This window comes from Gallinula chloropus, assembly GCF_964237585.1.
Source record: "Gallinula chloropus genome assembly, chromosome: 7".
Taxonomy (NCBI): Eukaryota; Metazoa; Chordata; class Aves; order Gruiformes; family Rallidae; genus Gallinula; species Gallinula chloropus.
The window spans coordinates 23353577-23376568 of record NC_140092.1 but is presented as its reverse complement, the minus strand read 5'-3'; the positions used below and the strand labels follow the sequence as shown (position 1 = coordinate 23376568).

The 22992-nt window shown below is 38.8% G+C and overlaps 1 protein-coding gene across 1 annotated transcript in view; it reads left to right on the top strand.

Moving 5' to 3' along the window:
• FAM193A (family with sequence similarity 193 member A) overlaps positions 1-21734 on the top strand; it is a gene marked incomplete at its 5' end in the record, with an annotated part of 74599 nt that extends 52865 nt beyond the window's left edge. Inside the window, 11 exons of the mRNA XM_084266837.1 lie at positions 666-819; positions 905-1084; positions 3995-4246; positions 6837-7035; positions 8307-8579; positions 8922-9204; positions 11236-11422; positions 13265-13495; positions 15268-16105; positions 18810-18891; positions 20860-21734. Coding sequence (XP_084122963.1) covers positions 666-819; positions 905-1084; positions 3995-4246; positions 6837-7035; positions 8307-8579; positions 8922-9204; positions 11236-11422; positions 13265-13495; positions 15268-16105; positions 18810-18891; positions 20860-20953 — 2773 coding nt within the window. The 3' untranslated portion in view covers positions 20954-21734. The remainder of the gene's footprint in view (positions 1-665; positions 820-904; positions 1085-3994; positions 4247-6836; positions 7036-8306; positions 8580-8921; positions 9205-11235; positions 11423-13264; positions 13496-15267; positions 16106-18809; positions 18892-20859) is intronic.
• Between the last annotated feature and the right edge of the window lie 1258 nt (positions 21735-22992).

Below are 22992 nucleotides of genomic sequence, written 5' to 3'. Positions count from 1 at the left end.
TCAACTAACCAATCTTTGCAACACTTCCCTGGAGTGGGTAATTAAATATACATGTTCCTTTACTAGCTGTCTGTACCGAAAAGAAAAAATTCCATTAAGTATTTTAGAGCAGATTCTGTACAGCATGTGGATGTGGGATTGTCTAGGAACTAATTGCTGTTGAGAAATATGAAAGTTACTGTGATGTATCCAATGTTCCCTACTTACTCTTAGTGCTTTGACATTTAATGTATGGAAAAACCTGAATTTTGTATCATACTTTTTTCCACTTAGTGTTTTCTGTAAGGGAAGTCATTAGCATAAGGCTTTTTTCATCAAATTAAAGGTCATCCATATCCTGTCACTAATTCCACAGATTCTTGGTCAGAAAACAGTGGTGGAAAAACACTTAACACATTAATAGAGAATCTTGTTTTCCATCCAGCCTGTCCTTCAGGCATGCGACTGCTGTGTTCAGTAGGATTATACAGCAGGTCGCTTGATTTTTACTTGCCTGAAAAATTAAGTTCTTTTTAAACAATTTGGAAGACGATCTTTTGACTCCTGATTGGAACATTTATACAAGGGAAGCACTGGACTTCATTTAATTTTGGTGTTCTACCTTCTTTCACGTTAACTGAGGTTACTGAGCACTGTCATCTATCTAAGCCTTTTTTCCCCCTCAGTGGTAGTGATGATGAAGATGTTGCACCATTATCAGCAAAATTTGCTGATATCTACCCACTGAATAATTACGACGATGCAGAGGTGGTAGCCAACATGAATGGAATTCACAGTGAGCTAAATGGCGGAGGTGAAAACATGGCATTGAAAGATGAGGTACAGCACATACAGTGTCATATCTTCTTCTGGAGAGAGGCCTGGCGTTCACCTCTATGTTAATTAATGAGTTTATGTTGTCCAGTCTCCTCAGGTGAGCAGTACTAGCAGCAGTTCCTCAGAAGCAGATGATGAAGAAGCAGATGGGGAGAGCAGTGGTGAACCACCAGGGACTCAAAAGGAGGAAATGTCTCTAGGAAAAAGGGCATTAAGGAAAGATGAAGCAAAAATGGATAGTCCACCACCTTCTTACCCCAGTCAGCAGGTATAGTAATCTGAAAGCTACCCTTTTAGTAAATTAGTTTTTGAAATGTGGCTCCTCAAATAGTAATACATTTACATCTTTAAATATTTAACTTTTAACATATTAAGTTATCAATCGGTAGGTGTGATACCTAAAGTATTTTTCAGTTGATTGTATATTGTGATTGCTAGTATCTTCCTTTAGTCAAGGGGAAGAAAATTAGTGCAAGGGGAAGAAGATTAGTTCCTGCCTATATGAATGAGAAACAGAAACAAAGAAGCATTTCTGCCTGGAAGTTTGAGCTTGGTCTTTGTTAAATATTAATACTAAGGTAGTTGAAATTAATTGGAGCAGGGGAAGGGAATGGTGTGTTTAATTAATGGGCATTTTAATATTATATCTGAGGACTGACTTTCCCTGGTGAAACTCTGCAGTTAAATCCATTGCATGACTTATGGCATGGGTCTTGGGGTGTTTGGTATGGGTTTCTTCTTATTATTTTTTTTAATGGTTTAAGATAGTAAGCTCTTTAAAAGCCACACAGTCACAAAGACAAGCCCATCAGATGCTTTGCTTTGGTGTTCAGCTGTTAAACCAAACACTACTACCTGCTGAGCAGATATTCTAGGAGTGGTTCTCTGGGTGGTTTGGTGATCTTCTATTAATCTGAGCTATCCTGCAGCTATAACACGGGCTCACTGCTTTGATAGAGAGTTTATTGATCACTCCTATTGCTGATTGTGCAAAAGACTCCACATCAGAGGGGGACACCTTTGTGAGCTTAGGTGGCAGTCAGGTGTGAGCTCCCATTAGATGTTCCCCTCTGGTTTGTAAGGCCTTCCACTGTAAGGATTTTCTCATGTGTTCAGTGTATTAAGCTACTTGCTTTCAGCAAGTATGTTGTGATTTTTTCCTGATTTTTATTTTTTAATGGGTGACCACTGACACAATACATACATGGGCTGAGATCTCTGTCAAACTAGTTTGAATCTGGTGAAGTGATTCAGCATTTGTTGTGGAAAATCAAATGAGATTATGTAAGTCTATTTGCCTTAGGGAAGCAAACTAAAATGAAAGATAAAAAGGCTGATTTAGCCTTTCTCTTTTACTTGGTTTATAATATTTTCTCAGAATTATTCTTGGGAACTCTTAATGAGTTTCTTTTGGCCTAACTTTCTAATCAGTGCTGAGTATCTACCTTGTAATGCTGCGTTTAGGTGATTAACTGGTACATGTCATGTGCATTTGAGATTTCTTGGCATTATCTGTTGGTGCTGCTTACTGACTCAGTGTCTTCATTTCTCTTTTGATTCTTTTTCATGCTCAGTACCCAAAAGTTTGCCCGAATTGAATTGTGAATCTCACCATAGATATTTTTTTCTGGTTTCATTTGTTGTTAGAGTAATAGTGGTTTCTTAATAATGGGGGGGTTGTAAGTTTTTTTTCTTCTCTATACACTTAATTGGTTTATGAAATCTTTGGTTGTTAAAATACACCTTGTATCAAAGGCTGTAATGCTTTTAAGTGGTGATGAAGAGTTACTTGTTTCTGAGAGGAAGGTATATTTTAAAAGAATACCCTGGTAATTATTTTCTAGAAAACTAAGTTAACTAATCTTACTTTCTGAAAAAAATGTATATACTGCCTCACTGATAGGAAAAATAGCAGTTGGGAAGTGTTTCTGGTATTGCTTCTGGTAAGATTACCTTCTGGTGAAATGTCAGATGGCAGTGGCAGGAAAAAGTACTGAGCTGAAGGAAAGTGGAGCTGCTCTTTCCTGGGCTGGATTTCTGCCAAAGTGTTGAGACAACAGTGACTAATGATGCCTTGAGATCATAAAAGATTCTAATAAAGCATAGATTTCTCATGGTTGATGCTGTTAAGTTTTGTGAGAAATATATGCTTCATGCAACCACAGAAAAACAATTCAGAGGGGACATCTGCAAGATAGTCTAGTCTTGCTCAAAACAGTATCATTGACAGAAGGTTAGTGTGTCTGGTCAGGTTTTGAGGGTTACCAAGGATGGAGGCTTCCTAACTGCTGTGAGTAACATGCTCCAGTGTTCAACTGCTCTTGCAAATAAATGCTGTAGGTTTTGAGTGTTTTCCTGTATTTCAGGCTGTGCCCATTTCCTGTTGCCCTTTCATGGGATACCCCTGAGAGGAGTCTCTCTGACCAGTTTATTCTTCCCTGCCCTGTCAGGGAATGCCCTCTGAGTCTTTGCTCTTGAGGCTTAACAGTCCTAGCTCTTTTACCCACTCCTTGTCTGACAGAGGCGTTAAGACCTGAAGCATCTTTGTAGTCCTTCACTGGGCTCACTGCGGTATGCCTGTGTCTGTCTTGTACTGGAGAGCCCAGCACTGGACCTTGTGCTCCAGATGTCTCACCAGTGCTGAGCAGAGTGGAAAAATCACCTCCTTTTACATGCCGGCAGCAGTCTGCCTAATGCAATTCAGGACTTCTTCCAACTTCATCAGCTAGTCAACTCAATACTACTTTCTGCGCAGGCGGCTTTTCCATGTGCTTGGAAAATAATAATCCAATTTGACTTTTTTTTATTGTGAAGTAATTACTTGCATAGTAGTGATCAAATGTTGTCTTCTTTCTGCCTGTTCTTGATTCTTTGTGTCAGCATCTTGCTTCTTGTCACTGACAGTAGTGACTGTATAATGTGAAATGCTGTAATTTTTAAGGTGTTCTTTTCTTACCTGTGATCAAGATCCGCTGGTGGTTTTGGTTCACTGTAAGGTTTTTCCATTGGTGTTAGATAAAAGAATTCTGTGGGATGCTTTGAAAATACTAAGCGATGAACACAAAATGAAGTAATGATAATGATTGCTAAGAAAAAGGGATGGGGGAAATAGTTGATTTTACTGTCTGTTGAATAGATTGAAAAAAATGTGTTTGTTTTTTATTTTACTTCCTTACAGGCTGATCAAGGTCCAAATGCTTGTGAATGTCACGTTTGCAAACAAGAAGCCTCAGGTCTAACAGCCTCTGCACTTGCAACTGGACGCCTGCCTGCTGGCCACCAGTTTATGAATCCTGAAAAACCTGCACATCCTGCACTTCATCTTTATCCTCACATCCATGGACATATACCATTGCATACAATCCCTCATCTGCCTCGTCCACTTATCCATCCCACCTTGTATACAGCTTCTCCCTTTACACACAATAAGGTAAGCCTTATGAAGGAGATGGGTGCATCCTTGTCCCAGGAAAAATACTCCTTACCCATGTAAACCAGCATGGCTGAGCATGAGTGAAAACATGAAAGTTGCTTTAAATTGTAATTTGGAGCCCAGGAAGTTCTGCACCAACATGCCGAAGAACGTTTTCACAGTAAGGGTGAGGGAGCCCTGGGACAGGCTGCCCAGGGAGGTTGTGGGGTCTCCATCTCTGGAGATACTCAAGACCTGTCTGGATGCCTATCTGTGAAATATGAGCTAGGGAACCTGCTTTGGCAGGTGGGGTTGGACCTGATAATCTCTCAAGGTCCCTTCCAACCCCTGTGATTCTGTAATCTGTTTATAGTAGTCCTTTTGGAGGGAATAGAGAGGGGTAGGGAGTAGGAGGGTCAGTAATGGTAAAAGGTTCATACAGCAGGGCTGTGAGGGTAGCTTTTGTCAGGGAAACTGGTAGTTTCTTTAGTGATTAAAAAGCACATGGAGTCAAGTGAGTCTTGAATGGTGGGAACAGTGATGGTACTTCAGTCAGTATAGTAGTAATAAATCAAATCTGCATTTCATATGTATTGAAGGTCAAGTTTGAATATTCCATTTTGGCAGTAATATCCTGAGGTTTCTAGTTCAGAATGTTAGTGATTTTTTCTTTTAAGAAAATGAAGGCATAGAAGTCTGTTTGTAAGTCTTTGTGCTTTGAGAGAGCTTGCTTTTTTGCAGGTTCTGCAAAATTATTTGACACCAAACTTTTAAGTAATAAACAAGAGAAACGTGGAATGAGGTGACAGCTTTTCAGGAGCACAAGTCAAAAGCAAGAATTCCTATTAATGTGGTGGTGTTTCACACACTATTTAAATCAGTTGAACAATTTGAATTGTGGGTGCTGCTGAAAGGGGCATGTACATGAAAGGTACATGTTTCTTTTGTCTCCCTTTCCTTTTGTCTGGTGATCCTGTGGTTGCAATGAGAGTAGACTAACTCACCAAGGTGACTATTGCTTATTCTTACCATCCTTCTTAACATCCACTTTTTCTCCTGTCTTATCAGTATCCCTTCCTTATCTCTGTTGCAGTGCACCAGAACAGAGGTGTGCCAGTCTGCCACTTCTCAACAGCCCACTGCCGTCCTTGTGAAACCCCTAATTGTTGTACCCCACCCACCGCAATCCTTCCAGAGCTCACATCATAGAGCAAGCAGTCTGCTCAGGCTCCCATCCTGATCTCTGCTATCTTTCCTTACAGAAGAGCTTAGTGTAGTGCAGTATCTGCTGCACGCTGTCAAGGCTGCACCAGAAGCCTCACACAGTAGTTGGCTGGTTTGTAGTGCAGGCCAGATCTATTAGCTCTGGCACAGCACCTGAACCAGCTGGTCTCCCTGTATTGCTGTTGTGCTGGAGCTGGAAAGACATATGTGGAAGCTGAAGCTTTAGGGAGCTTTCACCTTTTAAAAGCCGGCTGAATTCAGCAGATCTGGTAATCAGTGAGCTAATAAGCCCTGGTGGATTTGGCTTGGTTCGTGATGTTCTGCCCTGTGAAGTGTTTCCTTGTACCCATGTATGTGAGTTTTCTTTGATGCAAGGTCTTCCAGTGCCTCCCACCCTCACCATTAGTCAGATAATGGAAATCCCTCTGTATAGAAAAAGGAGAACAGGGATCCAAGTAGTTCCGTGGCCATGAATGTTTAGACTTTCTTGTCTGAGATGTCATTGGACTCAGCTCATATAGTATTCTATATCTACTTCTCTATAGCTTTTCATTGCATCAAATCTTGTCCAAAAATAGAAGAAACTTCTCCTTGGCTTTTTTAAAGGTGACGGTAATTGAATATAATGCTTGCACTGCACAAGGTGTCTCTCTGGGAGAAAGTTGCATTGTAGAATGTGAATGAACAATTTCAGCAGGAAGAAATGGTGTGAGCCTCAATGAAACAAGAAAAAAGTGTGTGTTCCCTTTTTTTCCTGGTTGCTTCTTAAAATAAGAGGGTATATTCCTTGCCTGTTAAGTTTGAAGTCAGGAACATGTTAATACTTGGAGATGGAAAAAAGCAGAAGACTATAATCAACTTGAAAAAAAAATTTTTCAAAGAATAAGTGGTTTGTTGTTTTGGGTTTTTTCTACTCTGCTTATTTTCAGTCCTGAAGTGTTTGTAATCCCTTTATCACAAATGTCTTATGTGGTAATGATTATTATGTCACAGAGGATCAGTTTTGACAGCTTGGGCTTTGAAAGGTAGCAATTCCTAACAAGTTCTGTGTTCACACAAATACTGGTTTTAATTAAAAATGACTGCCTACCAATGCATATTAACCCAAGTATTTTTGGAGAATGCTTTTTTGTATTCATCAGTTAGCTGAATCTAAATGCAGTGTTTGTGATTATAAAATATATATGTGCATATGCAATCTGTGCAAAATATTATCTGCATTAAAAATCAACAAACCAGACTTTTTATCATTCTGGGAAATATTGTTTATTACACTTTATATAATGCCTTTCACAATTGAAACACTGTGATTTGAATATTGCTGTTGGAGTGACTGTGTAAGCAAACAGAATATTAATGAGGAAAATACTCTTTATTTTCGTAGGCATTACCGCCAGCTCCAGTTCCGAATCATACAAGCAAGCATCAAGTATTCAATGCATCTCTCCAAGATCATATTTATCCAAGCTGTTTTGGGAGCACTCCAGATTGGAATAGCTCTAAATTTATAAGTCTTTGGGGATCAGAGATGATGAATGACAAGAACTGGAATCCTGCTACATTTTTGCCTGATACAATTCCTGGTGAGGGTGTGTTACTACTTCACACTGAATAGTTAAAAGCCTTATGTTTTGAAATTGAGTATGGCTTTTTTCTTTTTTTCCAGGAATGATAGTTTTCATCATCATGGTTTTTATAAAATGGGATTCTGGCAGAGATATGCTGGCATTTTTACTCTAGTAGGGCTGAAAATGAAAAATAAATCTTTCTATATTGGGGAGAGGATGCTAAAGGCAAAATAATATTTTTCACCTTTGGTCATTGTAGAGGTATATTTTTGTCTTCAGGAATTTAAGGTTGCAAAGAAATGGGAATTAAGGGGGAAAAAATCTTATGCCACAAAGTCCTGCCCTTTTTCTACAGGGTTGTAAAAGCATTGACAACATGGTACTATGGCCTTCTTAAAATGTGCACAAAAAGCTGCATTGTCATGCAAAAAGACAGAGGAACAAATTAAGCAAATTATTCATTGAAGCCAGAAGCTTTTGGAAATACTAATGGCTAAAGTGAGGGAGAATAGAAATGACATATATATGGAGAGAGATCTTTCAATTCACATCATAGCAAATATTAAAATACCTTTTTTATTTTATTTGACTTGTATGAAAACAGAAGCTTGGTTTTGTGTGTTGGCTTCTTTTCAGGCTGATTTGCTGCTAACTTCTGTTCAGGCTACGACAGTGATGTTTAAAAGGAAAGGCATTAAAAACCTCCAGAAAACTTCCCCACTAGGATAGCTCATCCGTATACAAATGTAGTTATGGGTAGCTGTTCCAATAGATTGTTGGTGATGAGCTGGTGTGCAAAGGTGTTACTGTAGTTTGCTGGAATTTCCAATAAGTAAAGATAAGATTTGTGACATGATATTGATAGAAGGATATGTTGTTCCTGCTTAGAATTGTTGCATGGCTAATCGGGACTTCAGATATTGAAGCTTACATACTTCGCATGGTATGTAAAATGGTGTCTAGCTTTAATGTTTAAATTATCAATGGCTAAAGATATCTGTAGCAATATTGCTACTTGTTAACCCACAGTTAGTAGTGTTCTTAAAATTGTATAGCTTTTGAGGTTTGTGACCTGCTCTGAGACTTGTTAGCACTTCTTGTTAGCACAGCTGTATTACTTGAGGGAAGGGAGGGGGAAAGGAGGATAGCTTCACTAATCCTACCAAGCTAACACTAACAATATATTGTTGCTTGTCTGGTTCTAAATTACTGAATGTAATTTAGAAGACAATAAAGACAATTTTGTAATTCTGTGATAGTTAATTATATGCATGTTTCAATTGAAGGGAGTGATATATTAGCACCAGCACTCTCAGAAATAAGACCCGAAGCACTTCCTACTACATCTAGCAATGAAGCAACAGCAGTCACTGACAGCAAAGAGAAAAAAAATGCTGCAAAGAAGAAATGTCTGTACAATTTCCAGGATGCCTTTATGGAAGCTAATAAAGTTGTCATGGCAACTTCTTCTGCCACTTCTTCTGTGTCCTGCACAGCAACTACAGTGCAGTCAAGCAGCAACCAATTCAAAGTATCGTCCAAGAGACCTTCATCAATAGGTAAGGATTTGTAATTCGCCTACAGCTTAGTAACTGACTCAAATACATTTAGCTACCCATAACAGTTTCTATGTGTTTATTTTAGTAATAATATTTATCTCAATTTTTTTTTAATTGCTGCTGTTCTTGCTCTTGGGTCTCTGTACTTATGGATTAAAGAATTTTGTAAAAGACCTTGACGTTAGGGTTTGGAACAGGTAATACGAAAGTGTTGAAATACTGCTGATTTGCTTTTTTTACAGAAGCTGAGAACATCCAGCACTTTGTGTCATTGTTTGGGCAGTTAATGGAGACTTATTCATTATTTTTAATTCTAAATAGTTTATTTTTTGTCCCGTTTAGGTGAAGTGTTCCACAGTATTAATAAAGAGGACCATAGACATTCTGCACCAGTTGCACCACGAAATAGTCCTACCAGTTTAGCATCCCTTCCTTCACTGTCTCCTGCTGCATTGTCTCCAGCTTCTACACCACATCTTCCAAATCTTACTGCTCCTTCTTTCCCCAAAACTGCTGCAACAGCCCCTGGATTTGTGGATCCTCATTCAGGTCTTTGTCCTACTACAGTTGCACCTCCTACTTCAACCACAGACAGCTCTGTAAGTGCCCCACCAAGTGTCTGCAGGTAAGTCTGTTCTTTTTTACAGTAGAAGCAGAACTAAAATATAGAAGTTCTAGTGTGAAAGAAGAGTTGTTTGTCTGCTCAGCAAATGAGACCAAGCTCAGATACTTGATATGTAGCTTGGTGTGGGACTGTCAAGCTCTGTTCTTTCTTACTCTGTAGTGAGCACTGCTGCTGAGACACAAACCTGTTGTGTAATGTATCTGTTTTCTGTGATTTTGGTGTTAAATGGCAACTGGGAATGAAAAGCTATGAAAAACTATGAAGTATAGACAGTTTTAGCTTAAATTGAAAGGGTCATATGTGGTCTTGAAGCCAGACACACTTTTCTGACTGCTCTTAAGACTCCTTAGGTGTCAGTCCCACCACTTACACAGTGGATGTAGTGTGGAAAGATTGTGTGGTTTTCAAAGGTTTTCAAGGTTGGGGAGAGTGTGGAGCTGTCTTCCTGTAGTGTTACGTATCGTGGCAGGCTGACAGTGGTGCCAAGTCATTGGTATGTCTGAGGAGTGCAGGTGTAACAGAAAAGCAGTTGAGTCATTGCTCGTAAGTATTCTGCGACCTCTAGGGCTGTGGTTGTGGTTGCTGATGAATGTAGTCTCCTGGCTACAGTGGTGGTTTTCAGAAGATAGATAACTGCATACCTGAATGCCTACAAAAAGGCTCTTCCTTCTGTTGTCAACTGGTTTCATTGATGATATCACAAACCAAGCAACTGTTCTTTCATGCTCTCGAGAAATTACTGCAATTTTGTAAAGAAACTTTCTTCCCTAGTGTAGGGAGAGAATTTGAATGTAGGCTTATTACTGCAATACAAATCCAGCTTTTAGCATCATCTCCAGGTGCCAACATGATGAAAGTAATTTTAGTCTATAGTAAACCCACTAACAATTATTGCAGGCTGTATGAATCAGTCATGCTATAATGGGAAAAACTGCTTTATGCTCTAGTCTTCAATCTAGTGAGTGAGGGACTAAGGAAGCTTTGATTTCCATGGAATCGTATCTGTTACCCCAGCACATGCTGTCCCACATGCTTTTGGACACCCTGTGATGCCAAGGTCGCTCAAGCTGACTAGTGGGAATGTTTGCTGTGACCTCAGTATCTCCTGTTATGTGCAACAGTTTTGCTTAGCTTTTCCCATACTTTAGTATCAAGTTGAATGTTTTTTCAGTCTGTCCTGGTCACTAGTTTATGAAAAACTTGCAGGGAGTTGAGGAGAGTGGGGAAGTGAGGGTAGAAAGAAGGTTCACATGTTTTGCAGATAAGACATTATGGCCTGTTTTCACCTTTCTAACATAAGAATAGAGAAATACTGATGCTAGATGAGTGGATTGTTTTTTAAAATACTTTTTTATTTCTGAAGTAAGATTACATTAGATTTAGAAGAACTACACAGTAGGTGTGTTGGGTGCGTAGTTATGCAGTGCTCTGAAGGGAATAAAGTGCTGTATACCTGCTTATTGAAGAGTCAGCTAGTATTTCCTCTTGAAAGTAAATGTGTGAACAGAGTAATGGGAATATTTTGGTTTTAGCTGACCTTGGCTTTATTTAAGGCAGGGGCTTAAAAAAATACCCGAACTATCTAAAACCAGGGAGTTCTTGAAATAAGTTTGTTACTTTCCAACAACACAGCTCTCCACAGACCTCAAGTAATGAGACGAGCAACAGTTTCAAAACTGTTCTGTTAAAAAAAGCTAGAATCCCTACTGCTGGAACTAATTTTACCTGTTGAAAGCCAGGAAGAGTAGTTCCAAAACTCATTCTCTAGGCTGCTCATTCAATGAGTCACTAAATGAGGTTTTGTAAATCACTTTCCCGTATGTCACCTTATCTTGTTACTTGGTTTCGAGTATCTCCATGCTACCTGATTAAGGCCTTCAGGTTTTGATGCATCACTGGTGGCTGATATCCCAGTTCAAGGATCATTGTTCCTGGTAGATATACATAAAACTGTACATGTGGGGATTTCTTCAAATACTTTATCTATTATAATCTAGAAGTTTTTATATGCTTTTTCTTGATTTAACATAGTGATCCTGATTGTGAGGGCCATCGCTGTGAGAACAGTAACACGTATGATCATCAACAGTATGATGGAGAGGAGAGCCAAGATGATGACAGCTGTTCAGAGCATAGCTCCAGTACCTCAACATCCACAAATCAGAAGGAAGGAAAATACTGTGACTGCTGTTACTGTGAATTCTTTGGCCACGGAGGAGTAAGTTGTGTGATTTTTAAATTGGTTTTATTTGCTTTTTTTGTCACTTACTCATCACTGATTGCATGTGATTTATCAGACTACAACTAAGGAGGTGGCAGTGGAGCTGACTGAAGAGAAGTAGTAAGAGGGGCATGGTTAGAAAGTAATTTTCCTCTTTGAAATGAAGAATTGAAACAGACCTTTCCAGTTGAAAGCAATTCAAGAGCAATACAAATTACTAAAATGTTTAGGAAGTAATTGACTTGGATTACAGATGCCATGTTTGGCTGCTAACAGGGACATTGAGCCATATAAATAACTTCACAAAATTCATACACTCATCTGTAGTACTGTAATGACAAATAGTGTAATGAGTTTGGATAAAAGTACTCTTATATAGGATATTGTTTGAAATGTTTGTAGCCATTTATGAGCCATTCTTCCCTCTGTAAAAGTAGCGATTCTCAAAGTAGTCATGTTAACTTGATTGGTGGGGAGGGGGGGGGAGGAAAAAAACACCAAAAACTACTCTTACCCTAAACTTAGGCAGTGTAAGCATAAATTATACTTTCTTCAAAAGAAAGCACAAGCTGCTTTTTCTGTGTTTTCAATATTACAAATTATGTTCTTTACTGGTGCATTTTGATAGGCACTGTCTTGTATTAAAAGGCTGTTTTGAAGAAATTATGAAGTTCTAAAGTGTGAAGGTTATAAAAAAATAAGTGTTCCCTTATGTTCTTTATTTTAATACTTTGTTTGAAGCATCCTTAAGTTAACTTCATACCAGTAATGTCTAGTGAAGTCTTGTAAATGTGTCTCTTCATTTGCACAAATGAAATGCTAAAAGCTGTTAAGCTGCCCCATTCAATTTTTTTCTTACCTTGAAATTTCATTTTCCTGGTGGCCTCATTTGCAAATCTGTGTATAGACTGTTTTAATAATCAATTAACTAGTAGAATTTGAGTCACTGGCATTTTTTTCCTATTTGAAGTAAAAACTCAGCTTATTGATCGTGTATTTGATCAGATCCAGTTTCCTCTTAGGATTTGAAGTGAATTAAAACCCCCTGCCCTGTGACTGAAAGGGGCAGGGAGGGGATCCTGTTTCTCATTGCATGTTTCCACCATGTCTGTGATTGATCTGTCTTTGATAGTCATCTGCTTGCACAGTAAGTTACTCGTTTTGCTAAAGTGGCAGAATGCTATAGTGTTTTTAAGTTAATAGGCTTTGTTTTGCTGGTTTAATGCGTTGAACCTGTGTAGCCCCAAGCAGATGGGCACCAGATCTGGTGCGAGAGAGAAGGTAAGGCAGCAGGAGGGGAAGAGGAATGAGGAGTGGAGAGGCAGGAGTGGTGGATGGGAATACAGATATGAGCACAAGAATTCAACTTGCAGCAGTATTAACAAGTTACTGATGTGACTCCACTGGAGGTATGTGACATGCTTCAGTGCAGGGTAATCGGACCTTCACAGTTACAGCCCAGGGGCCCATGTAGCCCGAAATCTGAAACAGACTTCACAGAAGATGGGAACAGCAGCAAATGTCTGCTCCTTCCAGATTCTCAAATGTGGTATACAGACCACAAGAAAATATGGATATCTCCCTTTCGTGCAAAAAGGCATTTCTTTATCTTCTCACTTCCTCCCCGAGATCAGTAATTCTTGCAGTTGGAAAACACATTCCACAAGCTAGCACCAAGTCTGACAGGTCTTTTGCCTGCTAAACACACCTTTAGGTATGCATAACAACAATAAAGAGCTCGGACCTTGCCAGTCATTTGAGGGTCTCTAAAATCTCAAAAGTATTAGGTCAGTGAGATTTTTGCATGTAGTCACTAAGGGTTTGTCTGGTGTCCTTTAGCCTCCAGCTGCACCAACCAGTAGAAATTACGCAGAGATGCGAGAAAAGCTTCGTTTACGTCTAACAAAAAGAAAAGAGGAGCAGCCGAAGAAACCAGATCAGATCTCTGAAAGGGAAAGTCTTGTTGATCACCGGAAAGTGGAAGACTTGCTACAGTTTATAAACAGCTCTGAAACCAAACCAGTAAGCAGTTCTCGGGCAGCCAAGCGTGCAAGACATAAGCAGAGAAAGGTAAGACACAGAAGCATGTTTATCCTACACATCATGTTTTTAATCTGTGCTCTCTCTGTAAGTATAACGCTGTATACTGACTTTATAATAATGGTATAATTGTTTTCTCTGTGCTTTGTTGTAGTCTCCCTGTGTGTACATAAACTTACCTTGTACATAAGCTTAACTACTCAGGTAGTGTTAGAAGAGGTATGCAGCAGACTGAGGATTCCTCACAATGTCACTGGTCATGTCTTTTGTTCCAAGTCAGCTTGATATTGTAATTTCCAACACTTTAGGAAGCTTTTTCTAAGTATCAGAGATATTAAGAATTTTATTGTTTTGTAAAATTGACATTTTAAAATGTGGGGTATGTTAGAAAATTAGTGTTCCTTTACTGGGATAATGGTTGTAAGGTATCTGTCGGAAGCCAGGAAACATAAGGTCAGTCCTTCTATGAGAGTGGAAAAGTCAAGATTTCATCTTTTTAGAACAATTGCACTGGGCACCTTAATGTCCTGATTGCAAGAGGTTAAGCACTGTGCCATGTCATGACACGAAGGGCTGTCCCAAGCCAGAGTGAAGTGGCAAGCTGCAGAGAGGGAGCAGGGAAGAAAGACTACAGGTTGCTTTTAATTGGAAGTTAGCAAAAACATTTCTAAAAAACTCTGAAGTGTAACAGTGAAATTATTTCTTGAAAACAGTATTTACTGAGTTTAATAGAGGAAACTTTAAGTTGAACAAGTAGGCTTTTTGTACTAAGTACCAGCTTTAGGTATAAAGTTCAAGGTGCAATGTGGTTGCTGAATGTTTTTTGAATTTTGGTAGGCACATTGTGTGACGGTACTGTAAATAATTCTTGTCTGTGGATTTGCTTGCTGGCACTAATTCTGCATTCTTTAAGTGTTTCCATGGGTTTGGAAGACCTGATATGCACAAATTATATCCTTTATGTTCCTGTTGTAGCACTATTCAGCAACTTGAGGCCTCAGGGAGCTATTTAGAAATAAAAGTCATTTTGCAAAAGTCTGAGCATAAGACATTGAAGATTCTCATTGGGTTTTTTGCATGACTTCTATAACTGTGAAAAAGTAATCCCATACAGGCACTTCTAAATGTGCAAGAAATAAATGGACATTATTGTTCTCTGGGTATGACTTGCTTTCATTTTGTTGATGATGCAAGATCAGTGCTGCGCAGTGAAGTCTTAGGCATTTGCAGTAATAGTCGGGAAAAAAATCCTTTGCATCTTTGTTGCATGTGTTTAATGGACAACAGAAAACCACCATCCTTGCTATTTTTGGCAACTTTTAATGTAGCTTTAATGTGCTTAGTGTTTTGCTGTAAAATGATTTTAATGAGTGGTGGTCTTAATGTTCATGAACAGAGCAACTGTGCTACCGTAGCAAGGGAACGGGTAAAGGACGCAACAAGATACAAACCTGAGTGACCTTAGTTATACCTGCAGCTGTGGAGAATCAAGCTGAATGTTTTGTTTGCAGTAGGTATTTGTGGTTATAAAAAACTTTGATGTGGAGCTTGGCTTAGCAGTAGCAAAGAGAAGATCAACAGTTGGTATTAACAGCAGTCAAATATGTTACAGAAACATAGAAATCAGAAATAGAGGAAAGATTACAGTGTACTTTAAGGGGAGGCTTGTGTATAAATAGTCGCTTGCTATGCAGACTTCTGGATTTAATATATTCATACATTAACATGAAGTAGTAATAATCCCTAAAACTTTGATTTGAAAAATACTTGTTGCTTTCAATAAAGCTATTGTTATTTTGTAGCTGGAAGAAAAGGCTCGACTGGAAGCAGAAGCCAGGGAGAGGGAGCATCACCAGTTGCTTGAGGAACAGAGGCAGCGAGAGGAAGAAGAGAGGCTGAAACAAGAGTTTCAACGGCTTCAAGAACTTCAGCAGTTACGAGCTGTAAAGAAAAAGAAGAAAGAACGAACAAGTAAAGACTGTCAGAAGGTGGACATGCTTACTCAAAACTGCCAGGCAGTGAAGGAATCTGTCCCAAATGCACCCGAAGACATTCAGAATGGTACACTTGAGCAATCAGAAAAGATTGAAACCTCCTCTGGTTCACTGTCAAGACATGTGAATCATACAGAACAGAGGCCAGCTTCGGAGACAGGCTGTGAACTATCCAATCCTGTAAACACTAGAGACTCAAAGCTGCTTTATCAGAAAGAGGGGAGCGTAAAACCGCATGAGCCCCTCTCTTTTCTGCTTGATATTATGCATCAACATAAAGAAGGAAACAGCAAACAGAAACTAAAACAGGTAAACAAACCGTGTGCTGAACAAGTGAAAAAGCCTGTTGAATCCCCCAAAGCAGCTGAGATTCAGACTAAAACCAGAAACCAAATAGAATCCAAAGCAAAAGCAGCAGAGCTCACAACACTTGCAGAACCGAAAAAGGAGGAGAAGAAATTAAACAGTAACAACAAAAAGCAGTTGAACCATGTAAAGGAAGAGAAAGCACCAGTAACAAGTGAATCCCCTTCACCAAGCGAACAGCAACAAAACAATAAGCTAATACTTGCAGATTCTCCTCAACCAAAAGGCAAGAACAAGAAAAACAAGAAGAAAAAAGGGGACAAAGTCAACAATTCTATTGGTAAGTGTATAAGAAAGTTGAAGACCTTGAGTTGGTTTTATTGTTACCACTTAAGTCCAGAAGTTTGAAATACTTATCTTCAGTCGTTACTGCCAATGTAAATTCAAGAAACAGAAAAACTGGTGTCACGAAAACTCATGTAGTTGTAATTGTAACAGCTGGGAGAGGCGTATTGCTTTAGTAGAGAGATGTGCAGTGCTTTAGCATACACTGCTGGCTTTATATGGGGTTTTTGTCAGTTAAAGGCAGTCTTTTCTGTAAAGCATATCTTGCTTAAAATAACTCAATAGTATGATGAAATTAATTTTTAACTTCTTTACAAGCAAGGTTGTTTTTCATGCAGCGTTACGGCTATAGTGGAGAGTTGGCCTTACTCTTAGAGCAAGGAAAATAAGGGGTTCCTACAGCCAAAGAAGGGTTATTCATGTATAAATATGCATTTTATCAGTGGAAATAATTCCTTTAATGTATTAATTACATTGAATGGTGAAGTAAATAATGTATTTTTTTGTTTGTTCTCCTGAAAACATCGAACACCTAATGCCAGAACTAAGATCATATGTAGTGCTAGGTGGCTGGCTTTGTCAGCATGCTAATTTCACTGCCATTCTTTGGAACCAGTTTATTCCTGCATGTGCCTGCTCCATACTGGGATCCCCAGTTGTGTCAGCAGTTTTGTGGCAGACACATCTGTCTGGAGCACCCAGTCATTTCCCTGGGATCACCCGGTAGCTGAGTGATTATGGTGCATAAATTAAATGCCTATTCACCAGAATGACTTCATACTGCTGGGCTCATTACTGTTCTGTTTGGTAGGCACATCAAGATAGAAGGCCCTGATCCCTTGGCAGTCTCTGCCAGTGTTTCAATATATTTATGTTTATTAAACTTTATTACAAAAACATGAACAATATTCCCAGTTCTTGAGAGTGCTAGGTGTAGTGTCCAACTTTAGGTTTGTTGTTTCCTGGTTAGGTTGAGTCAGCCCACCAGTCTTACTTCTTAACTCCTCTTACATTTGATGTTTCTATTGTGTCAGTCAAGCAGCAATAGAGCATTGAACCCGTTTCTCTGATACTTTCATTCTTGGGCATGGTGTGGTTGGGGTTTTCAGAATGGGTTTTGGTTTACTGTTTTTAATTTCCCAAGGAGAATGTACTCTTGTTGTTGTAATAAGACAAAACTCCGGAGTCAGGAGCAAAAAGACTAGAGATGTTTGCAAGAGCAACTGTTGGGGGGGGGGGGGGGGGGGGGATGGAGGGTGTTTAGTGTAGGAGCTAGGTAGCTACCTGCATCTATTCCTCCTTCCTACCCCCCAAACATTGTACTCTGTTCTTAAATGGAGTGTAGTTATAATTTCTGAAAACTGTTTAAATATAAAAAAATAAGTACGTGGTTTTGAATTTATAGAGAGGTAATTGTACTATTCTCTCAAGAGTTAGGACTAGATTGCCACTTTGAGTAGTTCTGACCTTAAAACTATAGGAAAGATACTGCAAGATTAATTCTTTCATTTAGCAATAATTTGTTCAAGACCTAGGCCTGATTTACTGAATTAGTACAGGCATAAAAAAATTAACTAAGAAGATAAGTTAACTAAGAAAAAGAGAGTAACAAAGTTTGGGGTTTTTTTTAACTGAGTTTTCAAATGAAATGTTAAAAGGCAGTCAACATTATTGCATTTGGTGTGATAGGTTTCTCAAAAAATTCATTCTGATGGTATTTTTACTCCTTGTTACAAAGATTCTGAAAAAAAACTAGAGGTATAAGGAAGCCCTGTGTTGATGGGGCCTTTACATAAGTTGTATGGCAAAGATGTGCAACTTCTGAACTAACAGGAATGCCTTTAGAAGAGAGCTGACTGTCCTTGTTATCTCAAGTATTCTAGAGAGTCCTCCTGTGTACTCAGTGTTTTCAGTTAGCTGCTTTATCTCAGCATTTTTAGAACAGGTTCTAAAATGGCTTCAAGAATGAGGTTAGAGCATATATGTCATAGGAAAGGAGACTTTAAGAAGAAAATGCTCAAATTGGTTTCTACAAAAATTTATGCTTTCTGAAGCTTTATTTATGTAAGTACAAAGGAGAATCATACGCTCGAGACAGCACAAAGTACCAACCAACTTTGCTATAGCTGAGGCTCAAATTCAGGCCACATTAAAATACGTAAAAAAAGTTTTTAAAAAAACCCCTCCTACTTGTAATGAGTATGACTTAGGCTCTTGCAGACACATCGTGTCCCAGACAGAGTAAAGCAGCTCTACGAACACGGAATTTCTTAAATGTTTTTCTTTATAAATACCGTTTTTCATAATGTTTCTAAAGCAGTCGTCTTAGTAGTAAGGCCAACAAATTTCAGGCAGTTGAATGCTATTCTTCAGCTATAGAGCCCTTTCAATTTGAGTATTCCAGATTTATAGCATCTTTTGCAACCCATGCAACCAGTAACTTTACTGTTAATTCATCTCTTGCCTGTTCCCAGTGTAACTCCTTAAAGAGCAAACAGAGGTAGTAGTATAGGGGTTTTAGGAAGTGTTTTTCTCATTATAGCTTTGCATTAATTCAGCCTGAACATGCATAATTCATAGTCTCCAAAGTTCAGGCAGTTCTCCAGAAACATCTTTAATGCAGCTTCTTCAAGCTTCTTCCCTCCTCGTTCCCCCCTCCCTATGGAATCTAATGTAGTATCATCCTTGTTCCTTTGTAGATGATGTGTTTCTACCCAAAGACATTGATCTAGACAGTGTGGAAATGGATGAAACAGAGCGAGAAGTGGAGTATTTTAAAAGGTAAAGTGGTGTAGTCCTTACACATAAAGTTATGCTTCCTTCTGTATACCTTAGTTTAAAAACAAACACCCAAACCAAAACCACCTTATAACTTCATAACTCCTAGCAGAAAAGCCTGAGTTGTTACAAAGCAAATCCTGTTACAAGCTGACGTTCTGGATACTATAACAATTGTGAAAGATGTAGATTTATGGGCATAATTACAGAAAAGAGTGAGAGTCATCTATGTGTCTCCCAAGTTCCCATCAAGGCTTTCAGAACATCCTCATTTATCATATTTTTTCTACAAGCAGCTAAACCCCTTTGTCTAAATGTTGGGTTTTTTTAAGAAAGGGCTTTCAGTATGGATTTCATGTGCTTTGCTAGACTTATATCATTTTGATAGTCTTTGTGCCTGAGATGCAATGCGTGTCTGGCTCAGGAGAGAGTGTGACTGACTGTTTATTATAGTATAAAATGCACGTGTCTTTTGTTTATGGAGCTACAATGTATTAAAAGATTACTCACAATTCTTAAATATTTTTGAGTGATACCAATTAAAGAATTGATGAAAAGTGCAGGTTTTACAGGTGAGATGTGCCACATATATTGGTGCTAGCTTTGGTGGGTTTTATGGAATATCCTTAGCTTTGCTCAAGTTGGCAGTATCAGTAGGTAGAAAACAGAGAAGTTCTTGTCACCGATCTACTCGCAATACGACAAATGAAGCAGTGGGCCTGTATTTGTGGAAGTGCCACTGAAGTTTGGAGATAAAACCTGTCAAACATGATTCCAAATGAAAAGTAAAAACTTCACCTGTATTGTTTTATAATCAGTTGAATAATCGGTGTCATCAGCTCCTTTACACACACATCCTAACAGATGATAGTAACATACAATTTTTTATGTATACCTGTTTAGAAAAGGTGTCTGAAATGCCCTGAAAGGTGCTGTTTTAGGGGAGAAAAAAAGCTACTTAATGCTGTGAATACACCTTTAATGCATGGGTTTTCTATAATTTGATAATTTTCAATGTAATACTTGTAAGGCTACCAACTCGCTTGCTTTAATAGCGCTCCATGGCAATGAGCTGCCCAGGCCTAATTATCTATACATTTTACTGTTTCTTAATTCATCATCTCTTCTTCCTACTTTATAGTATCATAATAGATACATTAATTACACCCTGAATCCGGAACTAATTTTGCAAACTACTTCTAACTTTAGCATAGAAAGAAGAAGTTTCAGTTCTGCCACTGTACCTTTCTATTTTGTCTTTGCTCTCTGCTCCCCTTTTTTGGCTTTCAGTTGTTACAGAAGGTGTGTAGCCTTCCAGAGAGCTGTGTGCTACCTTGATGTTATCCTGCAGCCTTTAGCCTAGACAAAGCTACCCTTTGCCTTGGTACATTTCCTCAGCATGAACTGTCACTGCAATGCCTGCACGTGTCAACCTTTTCCAAAAGTTCTTCTGTAAATTGTGTTCAGTGAAAGCGAATAAGTGGATTTTCACTCTATAAAGGTGCTTTTTCCAGGCAGGAGGGCTACTGATGGGCTGTATTGTAAACCAACCTATTTCCCTAAGTTGCTGTTTCAAACTTAATTTTTCTGTATTCAGAAAAGAAGCTGCAATGTCCCATGCCAGTGGTGCTTCTACTTTAGACATTATTCACCGCTCATTCTGCCTGTTAGAAGGATTTTTAGTAAACACAGCAATGTCACCTCTGTTTCTAGGTAACATTTGGCTAGCTTCTGTGCTGCTAAATACACAGTGTTCTTGTCTGTTTCATTTACTTTCCTCTTGATAATGCAGTGCTGTGTAAAGGAACTGGTTTGTGATGCACTTGAGTGATGGACAAGTGATTATTTGTTTTTGTACTTTTTTAACAAGCTTTGACTTTCTGAATGAGAGCCGCTCTTCAAAAAGAGGGATAACACCTGTGGTTTGGTTTTCAGTATACCAGTTTCACTTTATCACTTGCTTCTTTTCAGATTCTGCTTGGATTCTGCCAGACAGACAAGGCAGAGACTTTCCATCAACTGGTCCAATTTTAGCTTGAAAAAAACCACCTTTGCTGCACATTGAAATGACACAATATGGGGAAGGAACCCTGCAGGAATCAATGAACGACAACTCCACTTACCTGTCCTGCTGTGCTGAGAGCTTACCTGGTCTTGAGCCAGTGCTGCCTTGCCTTGTCCCCAGTGCTGTGTGGATCTGCACTGAACCCTTTGGCCTGATAATTCTTGCGGACTGAAAAATTGCCACTTTCTACCTGAATTTGTTAGCTTGTGTGCTTGTAGTCTGTGAGTGAGACTTATTTGATTGTAGCTGTATGCTGTTGGAGTTGGAACAATAGCTCTTTTCCATCTCCTTCTGAATGCCTTGGCCTCAAAGACTTTAAATTGCTTAGGCTTGGGTGGAGGCCAAAATACTAGTTTGCATCATCTGCAGTGGCTCCTGTCACTTCTGCATCTAGCTATGTTTTGTCATTCTGACTCCTGACAGAGGAATGGACCTAGTCAGTTGTGCTTTCATCTGCTCCAGAATTCTCCTGACATGACTTCATGAAAAAGAGGCTCTTATGGGACAAGTATTTCCTCAGTTCTTTCACAATCTACTGTTTAAGAGTGTACAAGTTACGCTATTTGTGTTTTGATTTTTTTTTTCCTGACTTGTAGCCAGCTTGTGTAAGAATACTTGCAGAATGAGAAAATTTAAAAAAGAACAGTACTCACACTATCAAATCTGTTATAGAGTGTATAATTGTATTAACACTGAAGCCTAACTGGCTACTTTTTTAACATATTGTTAAGTAATATTAAAATCATGTCTTTCTTTTTGAAAGATGGAATACATTAGTATGGCAGAAGACTTGTGTCTTGTTTTTTTCTGCTTGGGTGGGAGAGGGAAAGAAAGGAATGTACCAAAAAAAGGTCTTTTATCTTCTGTCAGAATTGGTCAGTGAATGCTACTTAACTTTAGCATATTCCTTTATGAACACTTGTTTGCCAGCTCACCTGATGGGAAAAGCTGCTATCTGCTAGAGCAAGAAAGATTCCTGCTGAATGCTAGAATTGTTAGTGAATTCTGTGAATTATGGTGAGGGTTCTATTGCAATGGGCAATTTGGGAAAAACAAGGTAATGCAAAAACCTCCAGTGCAGAAATAAAGTAGGTACTACTACCATGGAGATAACAGAGTAGCATTTTGCAGGTTGCATAGTATTGCCTTGCGTGGAAGACTACCAGTAATTTAGGACTTCAGTCTGTGCAAACATACTGCATCTGTTAAAGTTTTTCTGGTACTGTGCTATTTATTTAGAGTAGAGAAAACAGAAGATTTTCTTTTCCCTTTAGATGACCATACTTACCCAAAGTCATACTTACCCAGCCGTCAGGCTTTTGGTTTGTTTAGGGTTTTTTGGGGTTTAGTTGTTTAGGTTTGGGTGTGAGGTTGTGGGTTTTTTTCTCATTTAAAGAAATAAGAAATTAAAGAAAATAAGAAATAAGGAAAGAAATAGCTGTGTGTGCTACAGAAGATGGTTGCTCAGTTTTTACCCAGCCATTGTAGGTAAATGAGCTCTCACCCTCTTGCAGAGGAGGGAATGATGCAATACCTGTTCTCAAAATACAGTTGAAGGATCTAAAGTTCCATTGTTATTCTTCAGATTCATGTTGAGGAAGGGATTAATAGTTTAGCCTCTTTTTTCTTTTCTTTTTTTTTTGTCAATGCAGTATTGTAATATATGTATTTATTTGCTTGTGCTGGAGGAGTAGCATCTCAAACCTAAAAGGTATTATCTGTACCACTCAGCACCAACCATCTGCAAAATTAGGTACTGTTGAAAGTACCTACATCACTGTGGAAAAATCAACTTTGTTTCTTGAGGTGATGGAGGCTTACATTTTTGCAGCCTGAGCTAGATCTTAGTCACATAGAAGTGGAGAGGCTACTGTTGTGGGACTGTGGCTGTGAGGGGTGGTGGGGAGGAAAGCTGTTAAAACTGGAACTGGTTTGTGTGAAATCAAACTTTCCTGGCCTTTTTGGTTCTAAATTGTAACACAAGGTGGCAGTGTATGTCATCACTAGTAATTTCTATGTCAGTGCTCAAGAAATTGAGG